Source organism: Sturnira hondurensis, unplaced genomic scaffold (genome assembly GCF_014824575.4).
Source record: "Sturnira hondurensis isolate 20B ecotype Veracruz unplaced genomic scaffold, ASM1482457v3 Scaffold0011391, whole genome shotgun sequence".
NCBI lineage: Eukaryota > Metazoa > Chordata > Mammalia > Chiroptera > Phyllostomidae > Sturnira > Sturnira hondurensis.
Window position 1 is genome coordinate 1370702 of NW_028084022.1, and position 26016 is coordinate 1396717.

At 39.3% G+C, this 26016-nt stretch overlaps 1 protein-coding gene across 1 annotated transcript in view; it reads right to left on the minus strand.

Moving 5' to 3' along the window:
- Nucleotides 1-615: 615 nt before the first annotated feature.
- LHFPL1 (LHFPL tetraspan subfamily member 1) overlaps nt 616-26016 on the minus strand; it is a 90551-nt gene continuing 65150 nt past the window's right edge. Inside the window, exon 3 of the mRNA XM_037060166.1 lies at nt 616-689. Coding sequence (XP_036916061.1) covers nt 616-689 — 74 coding nt within the window. The remainder of the gene's footprint in view (nt 690-26016) is intronic.

Sequence of the window (26016 nt, forward strand, 5' to 3'; positions counted from 1 at the left end):
GAGTGCTAGTGTTGTCCTGAGAAAGTCTCAAAAAATTTGAGCAGTGGCACTCTACAGATAGCAATCAGTACCAGGGGAAGGGCTGTAGAAAAGAAATGGTAGGAACAAGGCCTGTCTATTTTCTTATCTTTCCATGCACAATTGTTCTTACTTAGCCTTGAAGCTTTGGGTTAAGTGGCAGACAGGAGCTATAGAAGACTGAAGGGCTGCTTGATCATGTATTTACCTTTCATATGAGGATCTTCTCCTTACTTTGGGACTTGAGGCTAGTGGGTACTGACAACCTAGGTAAACATTTGAGAAAATCACTGTTCCTGATAACTTTTATAAGCAGCCACTGATGCACTGGCTTAAGGGAAAGAGAAAATGAATAATTGGTGAGTTTTAAAAGCACACAACTCTAGGCTACACTACTGAAAGGTGGGTAGCAACTGGTCTATTGTTAGTATCTCTCTCCAAGGCTCCCTTCCCTCACCTTTCCCACCCTCTATAATCTTCTGCCAAAGTTCAAGGTTTGAGGCAGTGGTCAAGCTCCATGGCATAAGAATTGGTGTTCCTCATGTTGCTTTCCATCAACATATCAGGCTTGGGTTCTTTTCCAGCAAAGCAAGAAAGTCAGGTACAGATCAACATGGCTGCCACTGCTCCACCTCCAGCACAGTAATAGGCCCAGCCAAGCCTACAGGTACCTGTAGAAACAGAAACAGAGACATGAGTGTTAAAGTAAGAGTAGGCAGCAGTGAATGCAACTGGGATCTCCATGTCTTCCTTTTCTCCTTTGTTTATGGCTGGTATTTGTTTTAGCAAGAGGTTATAAAGTTTTATACTGTTACAGTAGGAACCTGGGGGTGATGTGGGTAGTGGTAGTGGTGGTGACGCTAATGACAGTCATGATAAGAAAATGAGCCCTGGCTGGTGTAGCTCAGTGGATTGAGCGCGGGCCTGCAAACCACATGATTGTGGTTCGATTCCCAGTCAGGGCACATGCCTGTGTTGCAGGCCAGTTCCCAGCGGGGGACTCATGAGAGGCAACCATACATTGATATTTCTCTCCTTCTCTCCTTCCCTTCCCCTCTAAAGATAAATAAATAAAATCTTAAAAAAATGATCAAGTGTCAAGAACTAGGATAAGGTCATTAGACATACATCTTAATAACTATATAAGACTGATACACTTATTATCTCTGTTTTATACAAGATGAAGCAATCAAGGCACAGGTTAATAGTTTAAAATGACATATCTAAAAAGTGGTAGAATTAGGATTTGAACCCTCACTCATCTTGACTCTAATGCTCCACACTTTTTGCCACACTGATATATTACAGTGCATGGACTATTTTCAAGAGTCATCATTATCAGGAGATTTGACAGGAAAAATCATATTCATTATCCCTTACTCTATGTCTCTATCCTAACCTAGCTTTTCAACATCCATGGAGCATATATGCATTGGAATCAAGGCCAAGCTACTAAAGGGGTAGTTCCAGTTTGATGGGAAAGCTCATAGGCTCAAAATAATCTACACCAACACCTGACACTCTGTCAGGAGTAGATTCTTTCATTTGAAGTATTTATGTGTTTTCTTCAGATTATTTTCTTCAAAAAATTTTCCCTCAGAAAATATTAATATGCAAAGAAAGGATAGCTATTATGTTACCAGGGATCAGAGTAAAAACTAACTGTAAAGAATCAAGTACTCATACAAGCAGAACTCCAGAAATTGGGACAGATGCCCAGTGATACAAAATTGCACAGGAGTCCTGGGAAAAGAGGTAGGCAGCAACCTTTACCTACCTCACAGTTTTGCAGAAACCTAGTCCTGACTATAGTCAGTTGAGGATGTCAAGACTGATTTTTGTATTGTAACAATTCTTTAATAACCAATTATTTCTGCTCACATGGTGCTTACTTAATCTTAATTTTTCTTAATTTATTGGTTGGCATATCACATACAGAGTCTAAGATGGCCCCATTGGTAGACTGTTTTGCTCTTCCAGTTAGACCAAGCTAATTTATCTCAAATTTCCCACCTCAGAAGTAGTCTTTCTAGCTCTGTCTGGGTGGCTTAATTGGTTGGAGCACCATTTCACACACCAAAATGTTGTGTGTTCAATCCCTGGTCAGGACACATACCTAGGTTGTAGGTTTAATCCCCAGTTGGAGCATGTAAGAAAGGCAGTTGATTGATATTTCTATCTTCTTTCTCCTCTATCTCTCTCCCCACTTGCGCTGTCTCTAAGGTCAATGAACATATCCCGGGGTGAAGATTTTGAAAGTTTATAAAGAAAAAAAATAGCCTTTCTACACCAAGTCATTATTCATGTTGTCTTTCCTGCCAGAAATGTGTTGTTTTTTTATTTACCAGTTCCTATCATTCTTGGACAACTATGCAAGACTCAGCACCTCCAGGAAGCTTTTCCTGATTAATCCCAGTGGGCTTAACTCACCTCAATGAAGTAGCTGTCCAGGAATATGTTTGTACATCCTTTATGTGGGTGTGCATGTTCAGTAAAACAGTGAGAGGAAGATTTCTATATCACATATCTTTCATCTGCCTTTTCCCCTCTACCATATTGTTCGTTCAACAATGCAGATGTATTTGTTTCTTTCTTGATAATTTCTCCCATGCTCCGTTAACCATTGGTGTTCAGCATGATTTAGCCTAACAATACTTCAAAGATTGATATACTTGCATTTTCAACCCTCAACACCCACACCTATGACTTAAATTTAGAATTAAAATCACAAAGCCAGATATAGTATAATATTTGTTTGTTTCTGGAATGTGCCATGGTCCTGTCCCACCATTCTTTTCCCTCTGCTTACTTCATGTGCATGTGCATACATACACTTCCCACCATTATATTTGCTTAGTAAACATCCCACCACATTTAAGACCTCATTAATTATTAATTTCTTAGTGAAGTCTTCCCTGACCTCCCTATGTCAAATTTCCTTATCACAAGCTTTCATCAGCATTGTATACCTTTCATTCTGTAGTTAAAATTGATAAGTGAATCCCTTATCTCCTCCTATGGTAAGTGTAAAATCTTAGTTCCTCAGAGGAAATAGTACTTTAACTATAGACTGAAATAATCATGTAACTTCTTTTTTAAAGATTTTGTTATTTTTAGAGATAGGAAGGGAAGGAGAAAGAAAGGGAGAGAAACATCAATGGGTGGTTGCCTCTCGTGGACAACCTACTGGGGATCTGGGCCACAACCCAGGCATGTGCCATGACTGGGAATTGAACCGGCAACCCTTTGGTGTATGGGCCCGTGCTCATATAACTTCTGAGTTGCAACTTCAGCTCATATGCACTGAGCTGCAACAGCCAGGGCTCATATAACTTTTTGATGTCCCATAGCCCCACCCAAAATCATGGTGAAAGTCATACTATAATACCTATCAAAACAATGCACTTTTAAAAGAGAGGAGTTGAATTTGAATGAGGAGCCTTCTTAAAAAAAGAAATCCAACTGTGTACAAATGGCTTCAACATGAATAATAATGGTGGAACTCTAGGAAGAGTAAACTAAAGAATACCATATTTAGGCAAGTAGCCAATACATCTGTATCCCACCCCCTCCATCTTGTTGTACCTACACTTAGATACATACTCACTAAAAATAGGAGGTTTTATATAATGCTTTGGATTTCAAAGAGTTGAAAACTCTAGAGATGGACAAACGTTCAGCTGTCACCATTCTTGAGAGAAAGGCTGCAGGCTTTATTTTGTCCACTACACATAAAGGAATGTGAGGCTCAGTTGACAACCCTAGGAACACTCTCAGAAGCACAGAGTTAGAGGCAAGGATCCAGACCAAGTCTCTGCTCTCAATCTGCTCTCAGTATCTGCCCTTCACTCTACTGATGTTCTAATCTTCCCAAAAGTCATTTTCCTCTTACAGGACCCTTGACCAATAAGTGCTAGAGAGGCTTCCTAAATTAAATTGTAATAAATTCACCTGACCTTCTCTCCTATACCTTACAACTGAAACCTCCTGTGCTCATATGGCAAAGTAGACAGGAGCCAGCTATGGGGTGGTCCCACTGTGGAGCAACTTCCTCCTGTTTGCCTTGCCTCCAATCTAGTCTAGACAAGGCAACAGAGGTCTCATTCTGTTTCTTCACTTGCCTATCAGGTCTACATTACAGTATCAGTGATATTTCTATTAGGTATGTGCACCCTAGGACCAGAGAAAGACTTGTCTCTGTAAATGAAAAGAATAAATGCACAGCAGGCTATTACCCCAAAGCCCTAAGCAGGAAGAAAGCTGACAGAGTGGGAAGCTCCAGAGTAGAACACAGGCTAGAGAAGTCTCAATGGGGGAAGATGGCGACGGAGTAGGACCGAGCGGATTCCATTTTCCCCATACACGTGAGAAAAAATCCTGGTGAATCTATGGAGGAACAGTGCAAAAAGCCAACAGTTCCCCAGCATATATGAAAATAAGAGACTGGAAATTGTAGCGGACACTAAAAAACCAGACGGTAAGGAGATGGCTGCAAGATAGTAGGGTCTCAGGGACCGAAGCAAAGACGGGAGCGGTGGCAGTCTCGGCCCATGACCAGTGCCTGGCGGATCTGCCTCGGACTCCTTGGGAGGCCTGGGCCTGTCTCGGGGTTCTTGGGAGAGAGCCGGGTCATCAGCTCCTTCCCTCCCTGGCCAAGCAATGTTGGGCAACACCAGAAGAGACCTGCTTGCTTGAGGTTGCAGAGAGGGGAGTAAGGACAAAGGGCCGTGATCAACCTCAGAGTCTGTGGTCACCAGCTTGAGAGAATTGAGAGGTGCAGTGTTGGGCTCTGACTCCGGTAGTCACTGGTCTTGGGGGGGATTGGGCTGTGCTGAGGGGCATGCTTTCTTAAGGAGAAATTTTTTGTAAAGTAAACTGAAGGATTCTCCTGGGACAGTCACTTGGCCTGCTCCCCACTCAGCCTGGCAGTGATCCCGAGGTTGGGCGGAAGGCCTTGCATTCCCCAACAGAACTGGGAAGGGTCCATGCTCAAAATCTCAGGACCCAGGCAGCCTGGCCAGTGCATGCGCGCCCACACCCCAGCCTATGTGGATGACCCCCAGGGAAAGAGTGTTCTCAAAAGGACCTAGATCCCCTTTGTGGGGCATTGGGGAGAGGAGCCAGGTTAGCTCTTAGGACAGCACTCCCAGAAAGACCACACCAATCACCCCTCAGCCTGCTGCAGCCAGTGAGAACAGAAAAACTGGTTTGGCCAGTTTGAAACTAACACGAGATGGGGTTATTTTTTTCTGTTTTTTTTTAAAGTAATCTTTTATCTCTTTAATTTTATTATTGTTTTATCTTTCACTACTATTTTCTTCTCTTTTCTTCTTTCCTGTTTTATTCCTTCTTCCTTTTTTCCTAACTTACTGCTTCTCCCTCCCTTCTCCTGCCTTTTTTTTTCTTTTACCCACAAGTGACACAAACAATTTGGAACTGTAAAAAGACCAAAGTTGGAACCAAGGAGGGGCCATTTCAACAATAGAGACAGAGAGACAAATTTTACTTTGCTATAGCAGAGAAGGCACAAGTTGCTGCATATTTATATATTTTTCATTATTCTCACATATTTCATATTTAATAGTATCTTTGTATTTCTCCTCTTCCTGTACAGGCTTATTTTCCTTGGCTGGTTATATTGTATCATTTGACAGGTTTCCCCTGTACTCTTCTCCACAGTGCATCACTAATTTTTGATATTTCATATAACTTGTGTTTCTTCAGCACAGTACTCAAAGTTCCATACCCCCAATTCATGTTATCCAGATCACATAGAGTCTGTCCTATGATTGTTGCTTTAATAATATTGTAAATAATAGCTATTTTATATAACTGTAAACACTTCACAACACACCTCCCAGATCATAGCCCACTTCACAGGACTCCATTGCTGTAGTGGTAAACTCTATTTGCTCACATACTACACCAATTCATTAGCCTTTACTATCACCTTACCTCAGAATCTGACCTCCACAACCTCACTGCTTTCTAGATCCAACTCACAGCCTTCCCTCCCCAACAAGAGTCTTATCTTCTGTCCATACTTTCTTAAGTGGCTAGTTGGGTTGAAGATTACAGTTAACAATATACATAGACTAAAGGTCTCCTATCTCTTTTCTACCAACTGTGCCTGTACATATCATAAAATACTTTCCTGCTGTCAGAAACAATTTTGCCTCCCCCTCGAACTGATCACCAATAAAAAGGAGTAGGTGGAAGTGGAGAACACCAGGATACCCACTGTAAGAGGAAACCCAACAACAAAGGAACCACCAACAGATAACAACAGAATAAGGTGAAGGAGGGAGTAGAAACCACACAAACCTCAATCCAAGACCTATCTGGAAATACAACCAAATAGTGGAGAAAGCTACCCAGTACAAACAACTGAATGAGAGCAAAAGAGAATCTTCAAAATGCTGCACACATGGTAAAACTAGCTTCAATACAACCTGCCCACACCAGTACAACAAATTAAAACAGGTGGTGGACAGGGGGACTATCAGGTAACCACCTGGTGGGAAGGATTCACAAAAGAAAGACCCCAAAACAACCAAAACCCAAAGACAAACACAGAGACAACTTAAATGACACCCCAAGACCAGTGAGCATGAGAGATCAAGGAGACTACACCACCAAAGGTCAGGAATAATATGCTACAGAAGTTCACACCATAAACTCAAGAAGCCAGAACAAATTAATTTAAGAAGCTGAAGCTAACAAGAAGAGTCTCACAAACAATGGGAGAACAAGGAAAAAATCCCCAAATGAAAGTAAAGGAGAAAGCCTCAGAAAGAATGTTACATGAAATAGAGGCAAGTCAACTATCAGATATTGAATTCAAAGCACTGGTTGTCGGGAAGTTCAAAGAGCTCACAATGAGCTACCAGAAACTACAGGGGAGTTACAATGAACTCACTGCAAACTATATCAACATGAAAAAGAAAATAGAAACTATCAGCATGGGCAAAGAGGAAATGAAGAATACAGTTTCTGAACTGAAGAACACAGTAGAAGAAAGCAAAAGCAGGATTGATGACACAGATTGGATCAGTGACTTGGAGGACAAAGTAGGGAAAAAATGCACAGAAAGACTAAGAAAAGAAAGAAAGAAAATAGGGATTAAGAAAATTAGGACAATATGTAACATAATAATATTCATATAATAGGGATACCAGAAGGAGAAGAAGAGCAAGGAATAGAAAACCTACTTGAAAAAGTAATGATGGAAAACCTCCCTAATTTGATGAGAGAAAAAGTAGCACAAATCCAGGAATCACAGAGAGTCCCAATCAAAAGGAACCCAAAGAGGCCCATTTCAAGACATATCATCATTAAAATGGCAAAATTCCAAGATAAAGAGAGAATCTTAAAGGCAGCAAAGGAAAAAAGGAAGTAACATACAGGGGAGCCCCAGTAAGGTCAGCTGCTGATTTCTCAATGAAAACACTCCAAGCAAGAAGAGAATGGCAAGAAATATTTCAAGTAATGAGAACCAGAGGCCTGCAACCAAGGCTACTTTACCCAGCAAGGCTCTCAATCAAGATAGAAGGCCAAATAAAGAGCTTCCAAGACAAAAGAAGTCTAAAAGAATACACCTCCACCAAACCAACTCTGCAAGACATGCTAAAAGTACTGCTTTAAGGAAAGGAAAGAGAAAGAGAGACAGAGAGGAACACAGGTACAAAAATGGCAATGAATAAGTACCTATCAATAACAACCTTAAACATAAATGGATTAAGTGCTCCAATCAAAAGACATAGAATAGCTGAGTGGATAAGAAAGCATGACCCACACATATGCTGCCTACAAGAGACCCACCTCAGAACACAAGACCTACACATATTGAAAGTGAAGGGCTGGAAACAGTTTTCCAAGCAAATGGACAAGAGAAAAAAGCCAGGGTAGCAATATTCATATCAGACAAAATAGACTTCAAAAAAAGGGCCATAAAGAGAGACCCAGAAGGTCACTTCATAATACTCAAAGGAAGAATCCACCAAGAAGACATTAACATCATAAATATATATGCAACCAACATAGGAGCACCCAAATATATAAGAAAAATCCTAGAGGACCTCAAGAAAGATATTGACAGCAACACAATTGTAGTAGGAGGTTTTAACACCCTAGTGTCAAAAATGAGCAAATCTTCCACACAAAATATCAAGAAAGGTATTGTGGCATTGAACAATGCCCTAGATTAAATGGACTTAACTAACATATATAGAGTACTTCATCCCAAAGAAGCTAAATCCACATTCTTTTCAAATGGGCATGGACAAATTTTCAAAGATAGACCACATGATAAGACACAAAACAAGCCTCAACAAATTCAAGAAAATTGAAAACTTACCAAGCATTTACTCTGAACAGAAGGAACTGAAACTGAAAACCAACCCCAAAGAAAGAAAAACCAAAAACCAAAAATCATGGAGATTGAATAGCATGCTATTAAACAATGAATAGGTCACAAATGAAACTAGGGAAGAAATAAAAAACTTTCTGGAAAGAACCAAAAATGAACTCACAACAACCTAAAACTTGTGGGACACAGCAAAGGCAGTCCTGAGAGGGAAGTTCATACCAATACAGGCCTATCTGAAAAAGATAGAAACATTTCAAACAAACAACCTAACCCTATGCCTAGAAAACTCAAGGAACCACAACAAACACAGCCCAGAGCAAGTAGAATGAAGGAAATAACCAAGATCAGAGCAGAATTAATTGACATAGAGACTAAAAGCACAATTGTAAGGATCAATGGATCCAGGAGCTGGATTTTTGAAAAGATATTCAAAATTGACAAGCCTTTAAGCAGGTTCATCAAGAAAAAAAAAAGAGAGAAAACCCAAATAAGCACAATCAGAAATGAAATAGGAGAGATTACAACTGACACCACAGAAATACAAAGGATTGTAAGTAATTACCATGAAGAACTGTATGCCAAAAAATTTGAAAACCTAGGTGAAATGGACAAATTTCTAGAAAAATATAATCTTCCAAAACCCAATGAAGAAGAAGCAGAAAGCCTAAATAGACTAATAATCACTGATGAAATTGAAGCAGTAATCAAAATACTCCCGTCACACAAAAGCCCTGGACCAGATGGTTCACAGGAGAACCATTCTACAAAGCATTTAAGAGCTAACCCTATTCTTCAGAGACTATTCCCAAAAATCCAAAATGATGGAAGACTCCCAAACTCTTTTGATGAAGCCAGCATCATCCTAATTCTAAAACCAGATAAAGACACAAAAGAGAAAGAAAACTTCAGGCCAATATTGGTGATGAACTTAGACGCTAAAATCCTCAGCAAAATATTGGCAAATCGCATCCAACAATACATTCAAAAGATCATATACCATAACCAAGTGGGATTCATTCCAGGGATGCAAAGATGGTTCAATATTCACAAATCAGTAAATGTAATACATCACATAAACAAAAGCAAAGACAAAAATCACATGATTATATCAATAGATGTGGAAAAAGCATTTGATAAGGTACAACACCCATTTATGATAAACGTACTCAGCAAAGTGGGAATAGAGGGAGCATTCCTCAATATAATAAAGGCCATATATGAAAGACCTACAGCCAACATCATACTCAATGGGCAAAAACTAAAAGCTTTTCCACTAAGATCAGGAAGAAGACAAGGTTGTCCACTTTCACCACTTCTATTCAATATAGTATTGGGAGTTTTAGCCACAGCATCAGACAAGAAAAGTAAATAAAAGGCATCCAAATCAGAAAGGAGGAAACAAAACTGTCATTGTTTAAAAATGACATGATAGTGTACATGGAAAATCCTACCAACTCCACCCCAAAACTGCTTGACCTAATAAATGAATTTGACAAAACCTCAGGATACAAAGTCAATATCCAGAAATCAAAGGCATTTTTGTATGCCAACAATGAAACAGCAGAAGCAGAAATCAAGAAAAAATCCCATTTGATATAGCTAAAAGAAAAATAAAATACCTAGGAATAAACCTATCCAAGGAGGTAAAAATCTGTATACAGAAAACTACAGCCCTGGCTGGTGTAGCTCAGTGGATTGAGTGCGGGCCTGTGAATCAGATGATCGCAGTTTGATTCCCAGTCAGGGCACATGCCTGGGTTGCAGGTCACTTCCCGGCAGGGGCAGGTTCTCAGCAGGGGATGCACGAGAAGCAACCATACATTGATGTTTCTCCTCTTCTCTCCTTCCCTTCCCCTCTAAAGATAAATAAATAAATAAATATTTTAAAAAAAGAAAGAAAACTACAAAACACTGAAGAAAGAAATCAAGGAAGACACAAACACATGCAAACATATAGCGTGATCATGGATTGGAAGAATTAACATCATCAAAATGTCCATACTACCGAAAGCAATTTACAAATTTAATGCACTACCTATTAAAGTACCAATGACGTATTTTAGACACATGGAACAAACACCTCGAAAATTTATATGGAACCATAAACAACCCCGAATAGCTGCTGTAATTTTGAGAAAGAAGATCAAAGTAGGAGGGATCACAGCACCTGATACCAAACTATTACAAGGTCACTGTAATCAAAACAGCCTGGTACTGGCATAAACACAGTCACATGGACCAATGGAACAGAACAGAGAGCCCAGAAATAAACCCAACTCTCTACAGTCAATTAATATTCGACAAAGGGGGCAGTAACATAAAATGTGGTAAAGATAGCCTCTTCAACAAATGGTGTTGGGAGAACTGGACAGCTACATGCAAAAAAAAATGAAACTCGAGCACCAACTTATACCATATACAAAAACAAATTCAAAGTGGATGAATGATTTAAATATAAACCATAACACCATTAAAGTCCTAGAGGAGAACATTGGCAGGAAAATTTCAGATATTTAATGCAGCAACATTTTTACTAATATACTCCCTAGAGCAAGAAACATAAAGAAAAGAATAAACAAATGGGATCTCATCAAAATAAAAAGCTTCTGTACAACTAAAGAAAACAGCATTAAAATAAAAAGACAACCACTGTATGTGAGAACATATTTGCCAATAATACCTCAAACAACAGTTTGATCTCCAAAATATAAAAAGAACTCACAACTCCACTCAAAGAAGACTAGCAACCCAATAAAAAAATGGGCAAAGAACTTGAACAGATACTTCTCCAAGGAGGACATACAGAAGATCCAGACACATGAAAAGATGCTCAATGTCGCTAGCTATCAGAGAGATGCAAATGAAAACCACAATGAGATACCACTTTACACCTGTCAGAAAGGCCATTATAAACAAAACAATAAACAACAAGTGTTGGAGAGGTTGTGGGGGAAAGGGGACCCTAGTTCACTGTTGGTGGGATTGCAGACTGGTACAACCACTATGGAAAACAGTATGGAATTTTCTAAGAAAACTAAAAATGAATATGCCTTTTGACCCAGCAGTTTCGCTTCTAGGATTATATCCTAACAACTCTGAAACACCATCCAAAAGAACCTATGCACCCCAATGTTCATAGCAGCACAATTTACAATAGCCAAGTGTTTGAAGCAACCTAGTTAATATCAATATCGTTAAAGTTGAGCAACCCCCATTTGGGAAAACGTCAGATTTTACATTTGTAATTACCTCCAAAATGAATCTTGATGATCAAAAGATTAACCCAATGAAATGGAATCTTCTCTCTTGATAATAGATATGTGTGGTTCCTTATTGACCTGAGAAGCTTGCTGGAACTGGGACATGGCCAGCCTTGAGCATTCTAGTATTTTAGCCCAAAGAAGCTAGGTAAGATCAAGGAGAGATAGATCTCACAAGATAGGGAGGAGGAAGCACTGATTCTCTGGGAGTCAGCAGACTGAACTCTTTGAAGAAATCTCCTAACCCCCCTTGAACACAACTGTCTTGCCCTTAAAATGGGAGAAAATAGTTAAGTGCCTTCCGAAAGAGCAATAGGACCAGATGAGTTCTTGAAGTTCTTTCAGAAATAGCCAGGCTCACTACTGCCTTTCATATTGAATCTGAGCTGACACATTCAATCTGGAGATTATTTCTATGAGCCTGCATAGGCATCTGTGAAGAGAAAGACTGGGTGACAGAATAGAGAGAGAGAAAAGATATTTACTGCAAACTAGCTTTATGTAAAAATTCTGGATGAGCCCTGAGATAAACCTATTCCTTTTTGTGCTCCTCTCTATCATTCTAACACCCTATCATGAATCATTTTATTCCAGTGTTGAATTTGCTGTGACAAAATTCCTTATAAAATTTACTCAGCAGTTAATCATCACTCAGCAGTGGGTCTGGCATTAAAATCAAGACACATTGTTTTTATTTCAAGTTGCAAATCAAATTGGTTTGGTGCAAGGAGACCATTCTGCGGGTGTGGGCCCAGCCCCCAGTGGCAAACATTTACTGCAAAGTAACTTCCTAAAATCCATGCTAAACCTGCCAAGGAGGAGTGTAACTGGTCCAATTACTTTTCCCTTTTCATTCGCAAATATTCCTCTTAAGAAATGTGATTAGCGGCATGGGCTCCTTTGTTGTCTGTAAAAGGTAACCACCTAGAGAAACCTGTGCATAGTAAATGAGGATCAATGGGCAATGAGTGATGCATTCATTTACTGATGTGCATGTGTAGGAACAATGGGCATGTAGAAAATCTGCACCTTCCCCTAAATTTTGCTGTGAACTTTAAAATCCTTTATTAAAGTGTGTACACACACACACACACACACACACACACACACACATATATATATATATATATATATATATATATATAAAGCAAGAGAGAGTGATAGNAGATAGAGAGAGAGAGAGAGAGAGAGAGAGGGAGAGAGAGAGAGAGAGAGAGAGAGAGAGAGAGAGAGAGAGAGAGAGAAGAGGAGAGAAGAGAAGTCTGCCTTTTGGGTTTCTCAAATCTTCCCTTTCAGAGAATCATATGATGGAATTCTAAGTCACTGAAAAGTTTGAGAAAGAGACAGGGATGCATGGGAAAAGCAAGCACATAACAACCACTAACACCTCCAAAACTGACTAGGCTGGATGAAATGTTGTGGAACTTTCAGGTATGTGGAGTTTTTACTTTGCGTAAGTGTTGCCAATATCAATTTCTGAGAGCTAATACTCCAGAAAAAGGCCTGCTTGTGACTCAGGATCAGTGGTAAGAAGTTCAAAATATTAGTTTGGTGAGTGAGAGGCTAATGGAGGGGATAAAAATTGTGGAATTGCTGGGAGGTTTGGGATTAGGCAAGAAGGAATAAACCTGTTTCAAGAATATAAACAGTTTAGGAGTATGAGAGGGGATTGTACTTCTATACAAAGATTAGATCCAAAATGTAGGAACTCAAGAAACCAGGATATTGGAAGGTGATTTGGGTAGAATGCAAAGCAAACAATACCAGCATCTGTTATTTCATCTAATATACTCCAATAACCAGGGAATTTGAGACACTGCTGTAACCTCAGATAGGCCAAATAAAATGAGTGACCCCCAAGGATGGAGGAAGACCTACAATGAGAACCAGCATATTGCCCTCAACCTCACCTCCCAGAGCAGAGGGATAGGTCAGATATGCAGAGATATCTGCCTTGGAGCCACCAGGGGAGGTGGCACCTCTCAGCCTTCATCATGTCAAAGCAGGTTGCCTGCAGTGGCTCTTAGTACAATAATCTCAGCTACAGAGAGATACCTAAGCTTCATTTGAAATTCTATGAGGAATAGAGAGGGAAAGGAAAAGAAAAATATAAAAGAAGAGAAAGAGACTAAAGGAGGGTCAATGAGATAAGTGGAAGAAAAAGAGAAGAAAGGCAGGGGCTTTGTTTACAGAACATTAGATTAGAACACTAGAGAACATAATGCATAGGGGTTGAAAAGTGGAGATATTGAGCTTTTCAACAGAACTTTTCCTGCTGAGGGGTTATTTTTTCCAAGGCAGACCCAGCTCAGGAATGCCAGTTGCTCTTCACATCACTGGCATCATTGAAATTCACAAACCAGGGCAGCAGTCTACCTCCCAAATGTTATTTGATGTGCATGGTTAAGGGGAGAGAGAGTGTGGGTGGTTATTTGCTTACTCAACATATTTTTGCCACTGGGATCTGAATTTTATGTTAAAAAATGAGTAGGGGTTTGAAAGAAACTGGTGGTTTCATCCGTTGAGAGAGAGAGAGTGCTGACGTTAAGGGCTCCATAAGTAGCAACATAAAAACATTTTTAATGCAGCCAAGGTTAATGAGCAGAGAATTTGCTTTTTTAGGTCTGCACAGATGAACAATTGTCAAAGATAAAGCAAAACCAACTAATTCAAGGGCAATTGCCAAATGCCCTGCCCCTGCACACACTCCCAACTTCAGCCTCCAGGATAAAGGCAGTCAAATTCATGAGAACAGCAATCTTACTACTCTCCAAGCTGGGCATGAAGGTCAACAGGAGCCCAAATTAGAAGACAGAGAACCTGTCAGGCTGCCTTGCCAGAGAAGGAAAAAAATCCTCTGAAAACTTCTGTTCAGGTGAACATCGTATTGCTAGTAATCATTATTTGACTCAGGTTTGCTAGAGAAGTAGAATATTCTGTATTGCCAACACCATCTTGGTCTAACCCAATGTTCTAAATGGTAAGGGCAGACCAGAGTATTTGTTAGAAAGTCAGGGTGGCACTCAGTAAAGAGTCAAACCCTCAGGTGACAGAAACCTTTAGGGTGACAGAAACACCCTGATATGATTTATTTTTTCTCTCTTACACTTCTGCCAAACAAATTGTGTCCTTCTATTGATATCTTCCCCATCACTATTGAGCATTTGCTTATGACTTAAGCTTATACTTTGTCAACCAGTCTTTTTTATTTATAGCAGCTCTTGCATAACCTGCTCATCTTTTTATTCATTATGGGGTGAGGGGGAGAAGCTACATTTCAGGCCAATTTAAATTGTGCATCTGGCTCTTTCTCAAGATTGACCCCACTAGCTGTATCTGAAAAAATTCTCCATGCCTCTCTGTTGTTTTTTGTACAGCCTACCAGCTACACTTGGAGCAGCTTCCTGGAAGAGCTTTGGGAACTTCTATAGAATGAATGGCTGTATCCCTCAAAATTTGTAAGTTAAATTATAATCTCCAATGTGATTGTATTTGGAGATGGGACCTTTAGGAGGTTACTAGGTCATGAGATCAGAGCCCTCATAAATGAGATTAGTACCCTTATTAAAAGAGACTCCAGAAAGCTCCCTTGGCCCTTTCTACCTAGTCAGAACATGGAAAGATGACCATCTGTGAATCTGAAAGTAGGTTTTTACCTGACGCTGAATGTGCTGGCACCTTGATCTTGGATTTCCCAGCCTCCATATCTGTGAGAAAAACCTTTCTGTTGTTTTTAAGCCACCCAGGCTTTAGTATCTCTCATAGTACCCCAAAAGGACTAAGACAGATACTCTCCCCACAGAGAGAGGTCAAAACCTATTTAACCAAGTACTGGACCCCTTTGACTCAGCACGAGACCTTTAGAATACTTGGCCTCTAAGAAATTGACCCCTCTCCTCTAATGTCTGCTTAAAAGACCTCTGCTTGCATCCATCTGAACTTCCTTAGCTAATTAAGACTGTAACTGGAATAGTAATAGTTAATATCCGTCAAAAGCATCCATGTGCCAGCCACTATAGGAAACTCTCTAAACATATTCTCACATAGGTAAGATCAATAAACCAGGTGAATGAAAAGGAGCCAGAGATAGAAGTGGAACAAGTAAATAGACCATTGGTGTGATAAGTGCTATGACATAGAGTGACACAGGAATACAGATGAGGGGTATCAACTCAGTTTAAAGGAAAGAGGAAGTTTTCAAAGAAAAGTAGGAAGTTAGCTAGTTGAGGAAGGGGAGAACAGTATTTATAACACAGTGAAGAGCACATGCATGGTTGCAAACATTTGCAGGTATGTGGCATTTGCAGGGCGGCTGGGCAAGAGAAGCTTGAATGGTGAAAGAAGTGATGGCCAGGTTTCCTACAGGACATGCTAAGGAATCTGGACTTTATCCTGAGGGAAATGGGGAATTATTGCTAAAGAATGGGAATGACATCAGATTTTCATTTTTGAAATATCATTTTGGCCACAGAATGCAAGACAGATTAAGGGAGTAGTGTGCAATATCTTCAAGAATAGGGAGAGAGACATTACTGTTTTCTGTAATCCAGATGAAAATTGGAGAAAAGAAGGAAAAGAAGATAGGTTCTATAGTTCTCATTGTGTGCCTTAGCTAGCAGTTTTTATTCTTCTGATGACTGACATCATTAGAGTTTGAGATTGACATTATTATGGTTGTATATGTTATATATATACATATGTGTGTGTGCATGTGTGCATATATATATAATCATCTCAAGTAAACTACAAACTCATTAAAAACTATGTTCTTGAATTCTCTGAATTATGTACAGTGTCTCATTCAGCATCTTATATACAGCAAGTGTTCAGAATATTCTTACTGAGTGACTGTTATCTGGTTTTAACATAATTTTTCAAATAGTTAAACATATAAGAAGGCCAGACCAGGCAAGTTCACCTACTCTAGGACTCAGGAGCAAATGCACCCTCATTCCAGCCATTGACTTAGCCCTATATCAGCAACACCAGCTTGGAGCATCAGCTGTTTCTATCCGCGCTCCACTGGCTAAGAGATATAGACCACAGGGACTTTCCTGGGGCCCAAGGCCCCTGGGTAATAACCAATGCCACAAATAATACCACCCATGTGTATAGCACTTTACAATTTACAGGGCACACTTTTCATCCATTGTCTCATTTAATTTTCTTTTCTTTCATTCATTAATCAAGTCCCAAACTGGGGCAGGAATATTGTTACAGAGAAAACACTCAATAAGCCAGATGATGTGTTTAACCAAGGTTCCCATTTAGTCAGAAGGTAGAGACTGGGGCAGGCCCTTGTGTGCTCAGGAACTCACATGGTGCGGGGATGAGGGTTACAGGAAACTGTTTTTTGGAACCATGCCCCATCATTTATAAGGTGAATGTCTGGGTAAGTCATTTCGTAGTTTCATCTTCCAAATGGGTAAAATAGAAGTGACCCCACCTACCTCCTAGAGCAGCTGTGAAGATCAAATGACATGACAACTATAAAGCACATAGCACAGCTCAAAGAATGATAAATACTTCTCAGCTCCTTTTGCTCTCAACTAGACACTTTTCAGCTAGTCTACTAGTTCCCAAAAATGTCTGGGGAGAGCTTTATAATACAGATTCCTAGCCCTGCTCCAGATCTACAGAGTTATTATTTCTGGTGAAAGGACCCAGATTATTCTGATGCACAGTTCAGTGGGCAATCTTCGGAATCAGACCCTATCCTTAGCCCAAACTGGTCTAGCTTTTAGATGAAACATAGAAGGAAATCAATATTTATTGTGATTGATGCAATACTGGGACTTTTCTGGAAAAATATATATTTGTATGTAAATTCTCCCAGTTTACCTGGGTGGGACTTGGTGAAGATTGTTTGAAAAAGTTATATGGCACAGCACACAGACCCATATTTTTACACCTGCAAGTCTAAGTTGGTCTGAGAATTACTCCCAGGATATGCAAGAGTTGTCCCTGGTTGTCCTTTTGGTTCTTGCCTTTGAAACCCGTCTTATTTTATTAAAAACACCTTCGGATTCAGTCTATGCTATAATAACAACAACAGCAGTTACTCTTACCATTTGTTGAGTGCAGGCCCTGAGCTAAATATTTCATCATGAGAGCCCTGTGAAATGGATACTACAGTATTAACAACCCCATTTAAAAATTATCTCTGTTTTTAAACAAAAGCTGAGGATATAGTATAGTTCCAGAGTAGATAGGGCAAGATAAATGCTCGCTAAAGATAAGAGGGACAAAGACAGCTGATGCTGAGATTTACAGAAGGAAATCGAGTGGAGAAAATGGAAACGAGGAAATTAAGTGGGAATCATATTCTTTGAGCTGAAAACCAGAAGTGGGACTGAGATAGCATAGATCAGAATAAATTCACCTGACTTTACTGCCATCATGTGGTGGTTCAATGTATATAGACAACCATTTCTCAGTTCTGCGTTCATTCTCAGTAAGTGAATCTCCTAGAAATTTTGCAAGGCTCTGAGTAAGAAAATAAGGCCACATAAAGCAGAGAACCTGCCCTCGATGCTTTTTCATAAACAATTTTATTTATTTATATTTAGAGATATGGGAAAGGAGGAAGAGAAAGGGAGGGAGAGAAACATCAATGGGTGGCTGTCTCTCATCCCCAGCCCCACCCTGCCAGGAACCTGGCCTGCAACCTAGGCATGTGCCCTGACTGAGAATGGAACTGGTGACCCTTTGGTTCACAGGCTGGCACTCAGTCCATTCAACCACACTAGCCAGGGTCCTTAATGCTTCTTTGGAGCCTTCTCCTCTCTGGAGTCACCAGGCTGGAAGTCATCTTAGGAAGCAACAGTAACTACTACAGGGGTATAAGCACCCTTTCCTCTTGCAGACTATTTCAGGAAAGACAGGAATATTTACTAGTATCATATAAATTGCATTCAAAATAAAAATATCTTAGCACCTCATAGATGTAAATAATCTCATTATTTTGTGTTCTTCAATATTTTTAATAAAAGATGGTTAATGAAAAAAGTGGTTCTGAATTTTAGGCAAGGAAATGATAGGGAGGAGAAACTTTTATGGTATATTAGCTGTCTTATCTTTTACCCCTTACACATGTAGGACATTGTCTACATAAAGCACATTTATATATACTTAGTCATTTCTTAGCCAAAACAATCCCCGAAGATAGAGAAAATGTGCTTTACTTTACTTATGGGGAAATGGGTTAAAAAACTAAAATCTATATGTGGAATCTAAAAAAGCCAAACTCATAAAAACCAGGAAGTAAAATTTTGGTTATCAGGGCCTTGAGGGGTATTGAAAGTAGGACAGATATTATTTAAGTGTACTATATTTCAATAAGTAGTAAATAAGCCCTAGAGATCTAATGCACAATATAGTGGATATAGGCAACAATATTATATTATAATCATCAAACTTGCTAAGATAATAGAATTATTCCAACTACTAAAAAATGATTATGCAATGTGATGTGCTAATTATTGCCACAATGCAATCATATTACTTATATATATAAATATATCAAATTAACATGTTATATATCTTAAATTTATACAATGCTATATGTCAAATGTATTTCAATAAAAAAATAAAAACAAAAAACTAAGCTGACGAGGCTGTGGCTACACAGTAAAATGGCAGCACAGATGCCCTGTAATTTTTTCATTCTACTCAATGAAACATTTAGAGCATGCCAACAATGTGCCAGGCATGAGGAATATGCAGTTGAATTAAGTTGTTTCCTGACCCAACAATGGAACCCATAGGTTCCATTCTGCCTTCTTTAACTTAGCCCAGCTTCTCTTCTGGCGAACAACTCTTTCTAGGAAGAGCGCTAGGAAGATGTGCTAGGAAGGCAACTGAAAAACCTTAAGCAAAACCTGAGTCATGAGTTTTCTAGAGAGACTGGCTGCCCAGGGCATTCTGGCTGATGCTGCCCATGAATGACTTGCTTTGACAATCCCCTTGACAGATCCCTGATCCTCACCCATGTAGGTGAGTAATACTAAAAGTCTTATCTCCTCTATGAGGGCTGCCTTAAATATATTGATTTATTTTATCATGCTTCTGGTCTTCAAGAACAAAATACATAAATATGAAATTAGATAAAAGGCCTCACCCTAAAGGTAGGCAGGCCACAACAGGGAGCTAGGTAGGTATCTGGGACCTCAGGTTCCTCACTGGCCCAGTGATGTCCAACATTTTGGCATCTCTGGGACACATTGGAAGAAGAGTTGTCTTGGGCCACACAAGACACAAACAATAACAAATATACCAACAATAACAAAAACTGGTTAGCAAAGAAAAGATTTTAAGTAAATTTATGATTTTGTGTTGGGCCTCATTCATAGTCATCCTGGGCTACATGTGGGCTGCAGGCTGTGGGGTTGGAAACCTCTGATAGTCCAATGCAGTCTCTGTACAAACCTGGAAACCAAGGCTCAAAGGGGGAAAGTGATGTGCCCAAGCAAGCTGATGAAAATTAAACCCCAGCTGTCCTTATACTCAGGCCACAGCTGTTTGTACCACACTCTGCTGCCTCTCTGTGGACATGCAGTTGTATTAAGCTGCCTCACTGGATTCTGGTGAGCACAAGAAAACAGACTGTTCATAAAGAAGGAAACTAACAGAGACTAAAGGTAACAGGAAATGCTTGGAAACTGACCCCAACAAGGCCAAACCCCAGTCACCATAAAAGGCTTTGAACTGGTAAGAATGAGAGGAAATGATAGGATAAAGGAAATTACCCTCTGAGAAAAGAAACACAGAGTGCACACACAAGGGCTTTGGGTACCTTCTGTTGCAGGCCTTTGTTAAGTGTGTCTCTTCCTCCAACCTAGAAGCCAAGCCTGGGGCATCTTCTCCAAAGAGGTTCTTGAGAAAGGGGCTGACTACCTACTAATAACAAGTTGCATTTAGTGCAGACTATTGTACTAAGTGCTTTGCATGAGTATGTATGTATTGATTAATTTTCTCAATAACCTTATGGAGAAAAGTTTTTTTTATCAACCCTCATTAATGGATATGCAAGAAGATTATGTAGAATGCCCAAAGATACATGACTAGTAAGTGACAGAGCTCAAATTTAAAGCCAGGACTTTCTACCATTAATTTGTGTTTTATTCCTCATGTTATATAAAGGCTCCTTGCTGTAATAGGTCTTTTTTTTCTGAAAACTGAAAACTTAAGTACCATTAATGGTTATTAGAGCAATTTTCAACCTTTTTCATCTCATGGCACATATAAACTAATTACTAAAATTCTACAGCACACAAAAGAATATATTTTTTGCCAACCTGACAAAAAATATGTATAATTTTGACTCATTCACACCAGATGGCTATTGTTGTGTTGGCTGTTGTCATTTTTTTTACTTGATAGTCTAAGAGAAAAGAGTTTAGTATGCCTGACTAAATAGTCAGGTATTGCATTGTTTAAAAATTATTTATTAAAAAATATTTTATTAATTTATTTTAGAGAGAGGAGTGGAGGGAGAGGTGGAGAAAAAAAACAATGTGTGGTTGCCTCTCATGCACCTTCTCCTGGGGACTTGGCCTGCAACCCAGGCATGTGACCTAGACTGGGAATCAAACTGGCAAACCTCTCATTCACAGGCCATCATGCAATCCACTGAGCAACACCAGCCAGGACTAAATATATATATTTATTTTATTTTATTTATTTATTTTTAGTGAGAGGGGACTGGAAGAAGAAAGAACGGGAGAGAAACATCAATGTGTGGTTGCCTCTCATGTGTCCCCTACTAGGGACCTAGCCTGCAACCTAGGCATGTGCCGTGGCTGGGAATCAAACCAGTGACCCTTTGCTTCACAGGCCCATGCTCAATCCACTGAGCTACACCAGCCAGGGCTAAATATATATTTTTCATGTATTTTTCCCATTACCATTTAGTACCTTAATACTCTCTTCCCCCCCAGCAATCACCACAGTGTTGGCCATGTCCATGAGTCCTTTTTCTCTTTTACTCAATCCCTCCACCCCCTAACCTCTTCCTCTTAGCTCTCAACCTATTCTCTATCTATGATTCTGTCACTGTTGTGCTTATTAATTCAGTTTCTTCATTAAATTCCACATATAAGTGAAATCATATAGTATTTATCTTTTTCTGATTAGCTTATTTCACTTAGCTTAATGTTCTCCAGGTTCATCCATACTGTCAAAAAGGGTAAATTTTTCTTTTTTATGGCCAAGTAGTTTTCCCTTGTATTAATGTTCCATAGTTGTTTTATCTACTCATCTACTGATGGACACTTGGGCTGCTTCCATATATTAGTGAATGTAAATAACACCACAATGAATGTAGGGCTGCTTATTTTCTCTCAAATAAGTGTTTTGGGTTCCTTTGGATATATTTCTAGAAATGAGATTACTGGGTCAAAAGGCAGATCCATTTTTATTTTTAATAGCTAATTTATTATTTTCTTTGTAAATTTTTATTTGTTTATTCTATTACAGTTGTCCCAGTTTTCCCCATTGCCCTTCTCAGTCCAGCCCCTGCCCCCCACTCCCAGTCCATCCCAACACCATTGTCCATGTCCATGGGTCATTCATACATATTCTGTAACTAAACCCTTTACTTTCTTTCCACAATTCCTCCACCCCTTTCCCCTGGCAGCTGACAGAGGATTCCCTGTTTCCAATGACTCTGGATCTGCTCTGTTCATTAGTTTATTTTGTTCATTGCATTCTTCTTATAAGTGAGATCATATGGAATTCTCCTTCACCAAATGGATTATTTCACTTAGCATAATGTCTCCAGTTCCATGCATGCTGTCCCAAAGCATAGAAGTTCCTTCTTTCTTTGTGCTGCATAGAATTCCACTATGTAAATGTATCACAGTTTTATATTCATTCATCTGCTGATGGGCTTTAGGCTGTTTCCAACACTTGGCTATTGTACACAGTGCTGTTATGGACATAGGGGTGCATAAGTTCTTTTGACTTGGTGGTTCTAGATTTTAGGTTATATTCCCAGCAGTGTAGGCTATTTTCACTCCACTGTACTCTTGTGCCAACTCTGTCAAATATTAATTGACCATAGAGACATGGGTTTATTTCTGTGCTCTCTATTCTGTTCCACTGATCTATGTTATCTGTTCATGTTGTATTTTTTTATTAAGTATTTTATTGTTCTATTACAGTTGTCCCAATTTTCCACCTTTCCTCTCCTCTGCCCCACCCATACCCCACTCCCACAGTCAATTCCCACCCTATTGTACATGGGTCATTCGTGCATGTTCCTTGAATAGTCTCTTCCACTTCTTTCCACAATTAGTCCCCTCCCCCTCCCCACACCACTCTGGTCATTGGCAGTCTGCTTCTTGTTTCCATTCCTCTGGTTCTATTTTGCTCATTTGTTTGTTTTGTTCATTATGTTCCTCTTAGAGGTGAGATTATATGGTATTTGTCATTCACTACCTGGCATATTTCACTTGGCATAATACTCCAGTACCATTCATGCTGTCACAAAAAAGTAGGAGTTCTTTCTTCTGCATAGTATTCCATTGTGTACACATACTGCAGTTTTTTGATCCATTCATTTACTGTTCGATACTTAGGCTGTTTCCAGCACTTGGCTATTGTAAATACTGCTGCTATGAACATAGGAGTGCATAGGTTCTTTTGAACTGGTGTTTCAAAACTCTTAGGGTATAGTCCCAGCAATGGAATCACTGGGTCAAAAGGCAATTCCATTTTTAGTTTTTTGAGGAAATTCTATACTGTTTTCCAAAGTGGTTGCACCAATCTGCATTCCCACCAATGGTGCACTAGGGTACCATTTTCTCCACATCCTGGCCAGCACTTGTTGTTTGTTCATTTGTTAATGATGGCCATCCTGACCAGTGTGAAGTGGTATCTTATTGTGGTTTTAATTTGCATCTCTGATGGTTAGTGATGATGAGCATCCTTTCATATGCCTCTGGATCCTCTGTATATCCTTTTTGAAGAAGTATCTATTGAGGTCCTTTGTCTATTTTTTAATCGGATTGTTAGTCTTCCTAGTGTTGAGTCGTATGAGCTCTTTATATATTTTGGAGAGCTCAAACCTTTGTCTGAGGTATAATTGGCAAATATGTTTTCCCATATGGTTGCATCCCTTTTCACTTTGCTAATGTTTTCTTTAGTTGTGCAGAAATTTTTTTAAATCTGAATTAGACCAGTTTGTTTATTTTATCCTTTATTTCTCTTGCCCTAGGAAATCTATCAGTGAAAATATCAGTGTGTGGGGTATCAGAAATTTTCTGACCAAGTTTTCTTCTAGGACTTGCATGGTGTCATGACTTATGTTTAAGTCTTTTTTTCCATCTAGAGTTTATTCTTCTGTATGGTATAAGTTGGTAGTCTAGTTTCACTTTTTTGCATATAACTACCCAGATCTCCCAAAACCATTTATTAAAGAGGCTATTTTTACTCCATTTTATGCGTCTGCCACCTTTGTTGAATATTAATTTACCATAAATACATGGTTTTTTTTCTGGGCTCTCTATTCTATTCCATGGCTCTATGGGTAGGTTCTTATGCCAATAATAGACTGTTTTGAATACAGTAATCTTATAGTATACTATAAGATTACTGTATATAACATTACTTATAGTATACTTATAGTATACTATAAGATTACTGTATATACTTTGATATCAGGTATTGTGAACCCTCCTACTCTCTTCTTTCTCAAGATTGCTGAGCCTAGTTGGGTTCATTTATGGATCCATATACATTTTTAAAAGATTTTTAAAATTTTATTTTTAGAGAGAAGAGAAGGGAAGGAGAAAGAGAAGGAGAGAAACATCAATGTGTTGTTGCCTCCCATGAGCCCCTACTGGGAACCTGGCATGCAACCCAGGCATGTGCCCTGCCTGGGAATCAAACTGGTGACCCTTTGATTTACAAGCCAACACTCAATCCACCGAGCCACATCAGCCAGGGCCAGGTGGTTGATAGTTTCTTGAGGATTTTAGCATTTATGTTCATCAGAGAGGATTGGCTTGTAGTTTTCTTTCTTTGTTGTGTCTTTATCTGGTTTTGAAGTTAGGATAATACTGGCCTCACAAAAAGAGTTTGATATGATTTCCTCCTCCTGAATTATTTTGCAATAGTTTGATAAGCATGGGAGTTAGCTCATCTTTAAATGTTTGGTAAAATTTGCTTGTGAAGCACTGTACTCCAGGGCTTTTGTGTGTAGGCAGTTTTTCCATTACTGCTTCAATTTCATTAGTTGATATCACTCTATCCTGGCTTTCTGCTTCTTCTTGATTCAGTTTTGGAAGATTGTGTATTTCTAGGAAGTTGTCCATTTCTCCTAGGTTGTCCAGTTCCATGGCATAAAATTTTTGGTAGTAATTTCTTACAATCCTTTATATTTCTGTTGTGTCAGTTGTAACTTCTCTTTCATTTCTGATTTTATTTTGGTCTTCTCTCTTTTTTTTTTCATGAGTTTAGTTAAAGGCTTGTTGATTTTGTTTATCTTTTCAGTGAACCAGATGCTGCATTTCTTGATTCTTTGAGTTGTTCCTTCAGTCTCTACATCATTTAATTCTGTTCCAATCTTTTTTAAAATTACTTTATGTTGTTCAATTACAGTTGTCTGCATTTTCTCCCCACCCCAGCCAAACCCATCTGCTCCCTTGCTTCCAAACTCCCCTTTGGTTTTGTCCATGTGTCCTTTATAGTAGCTCCTGAAAACCTTTCTCCCCACTGTCCCCTCAACCCTGCACTCTGGCTATTGTTATATTATTCTTAATTTCAATGTCTCTGGTTATATTTTGTTTGCTTTTTTCTTTTGTTAACTATGTTCCAGTTAAAGGTGAGATCATATGGTATTTGTCCCTCACTGCCTGGCTTATTTCACTTAGCATAATGCTCTCCAGTTCCATCCATGCAGTTGCAGAGTAGAAGCTCCTTTCTCCCTGCTATGTAGTATTCCATTGAGTAAATGTACCATTGTTTTTGATCCACTCATTTGCTGATGAACACTTAGGTTGCTTCCAGCACTTTGCTATTGTAAATTGTCCTGCTGTGAACATTGACGTGCATAAGTTCTTTTGGATTGGTGTTTCAGGGCCCTTAGTGTGTAATCCCAGCAGTAGAATTGCTGGGTCAAAAGGCAATTCCACTTTTATTTTTCTGAGGAAACTCCAAGCTGTTTTCTACAGTGGCTGCACAAGTCTGCATTCCCACCAACAGTGCACAAGGGTGCCCCTTTCTCCACATCCTCTCCAACATTTGTTTTGTTGATTTGATTATGATGGCCATTCTGACCAGTGTGAGGAGGTATCTCATTGTGGTTTTAATTTGCATCTCTCTGATGGTTACTGATGCTGAGCATCTTTTCATATGTCTCTGGGCCCT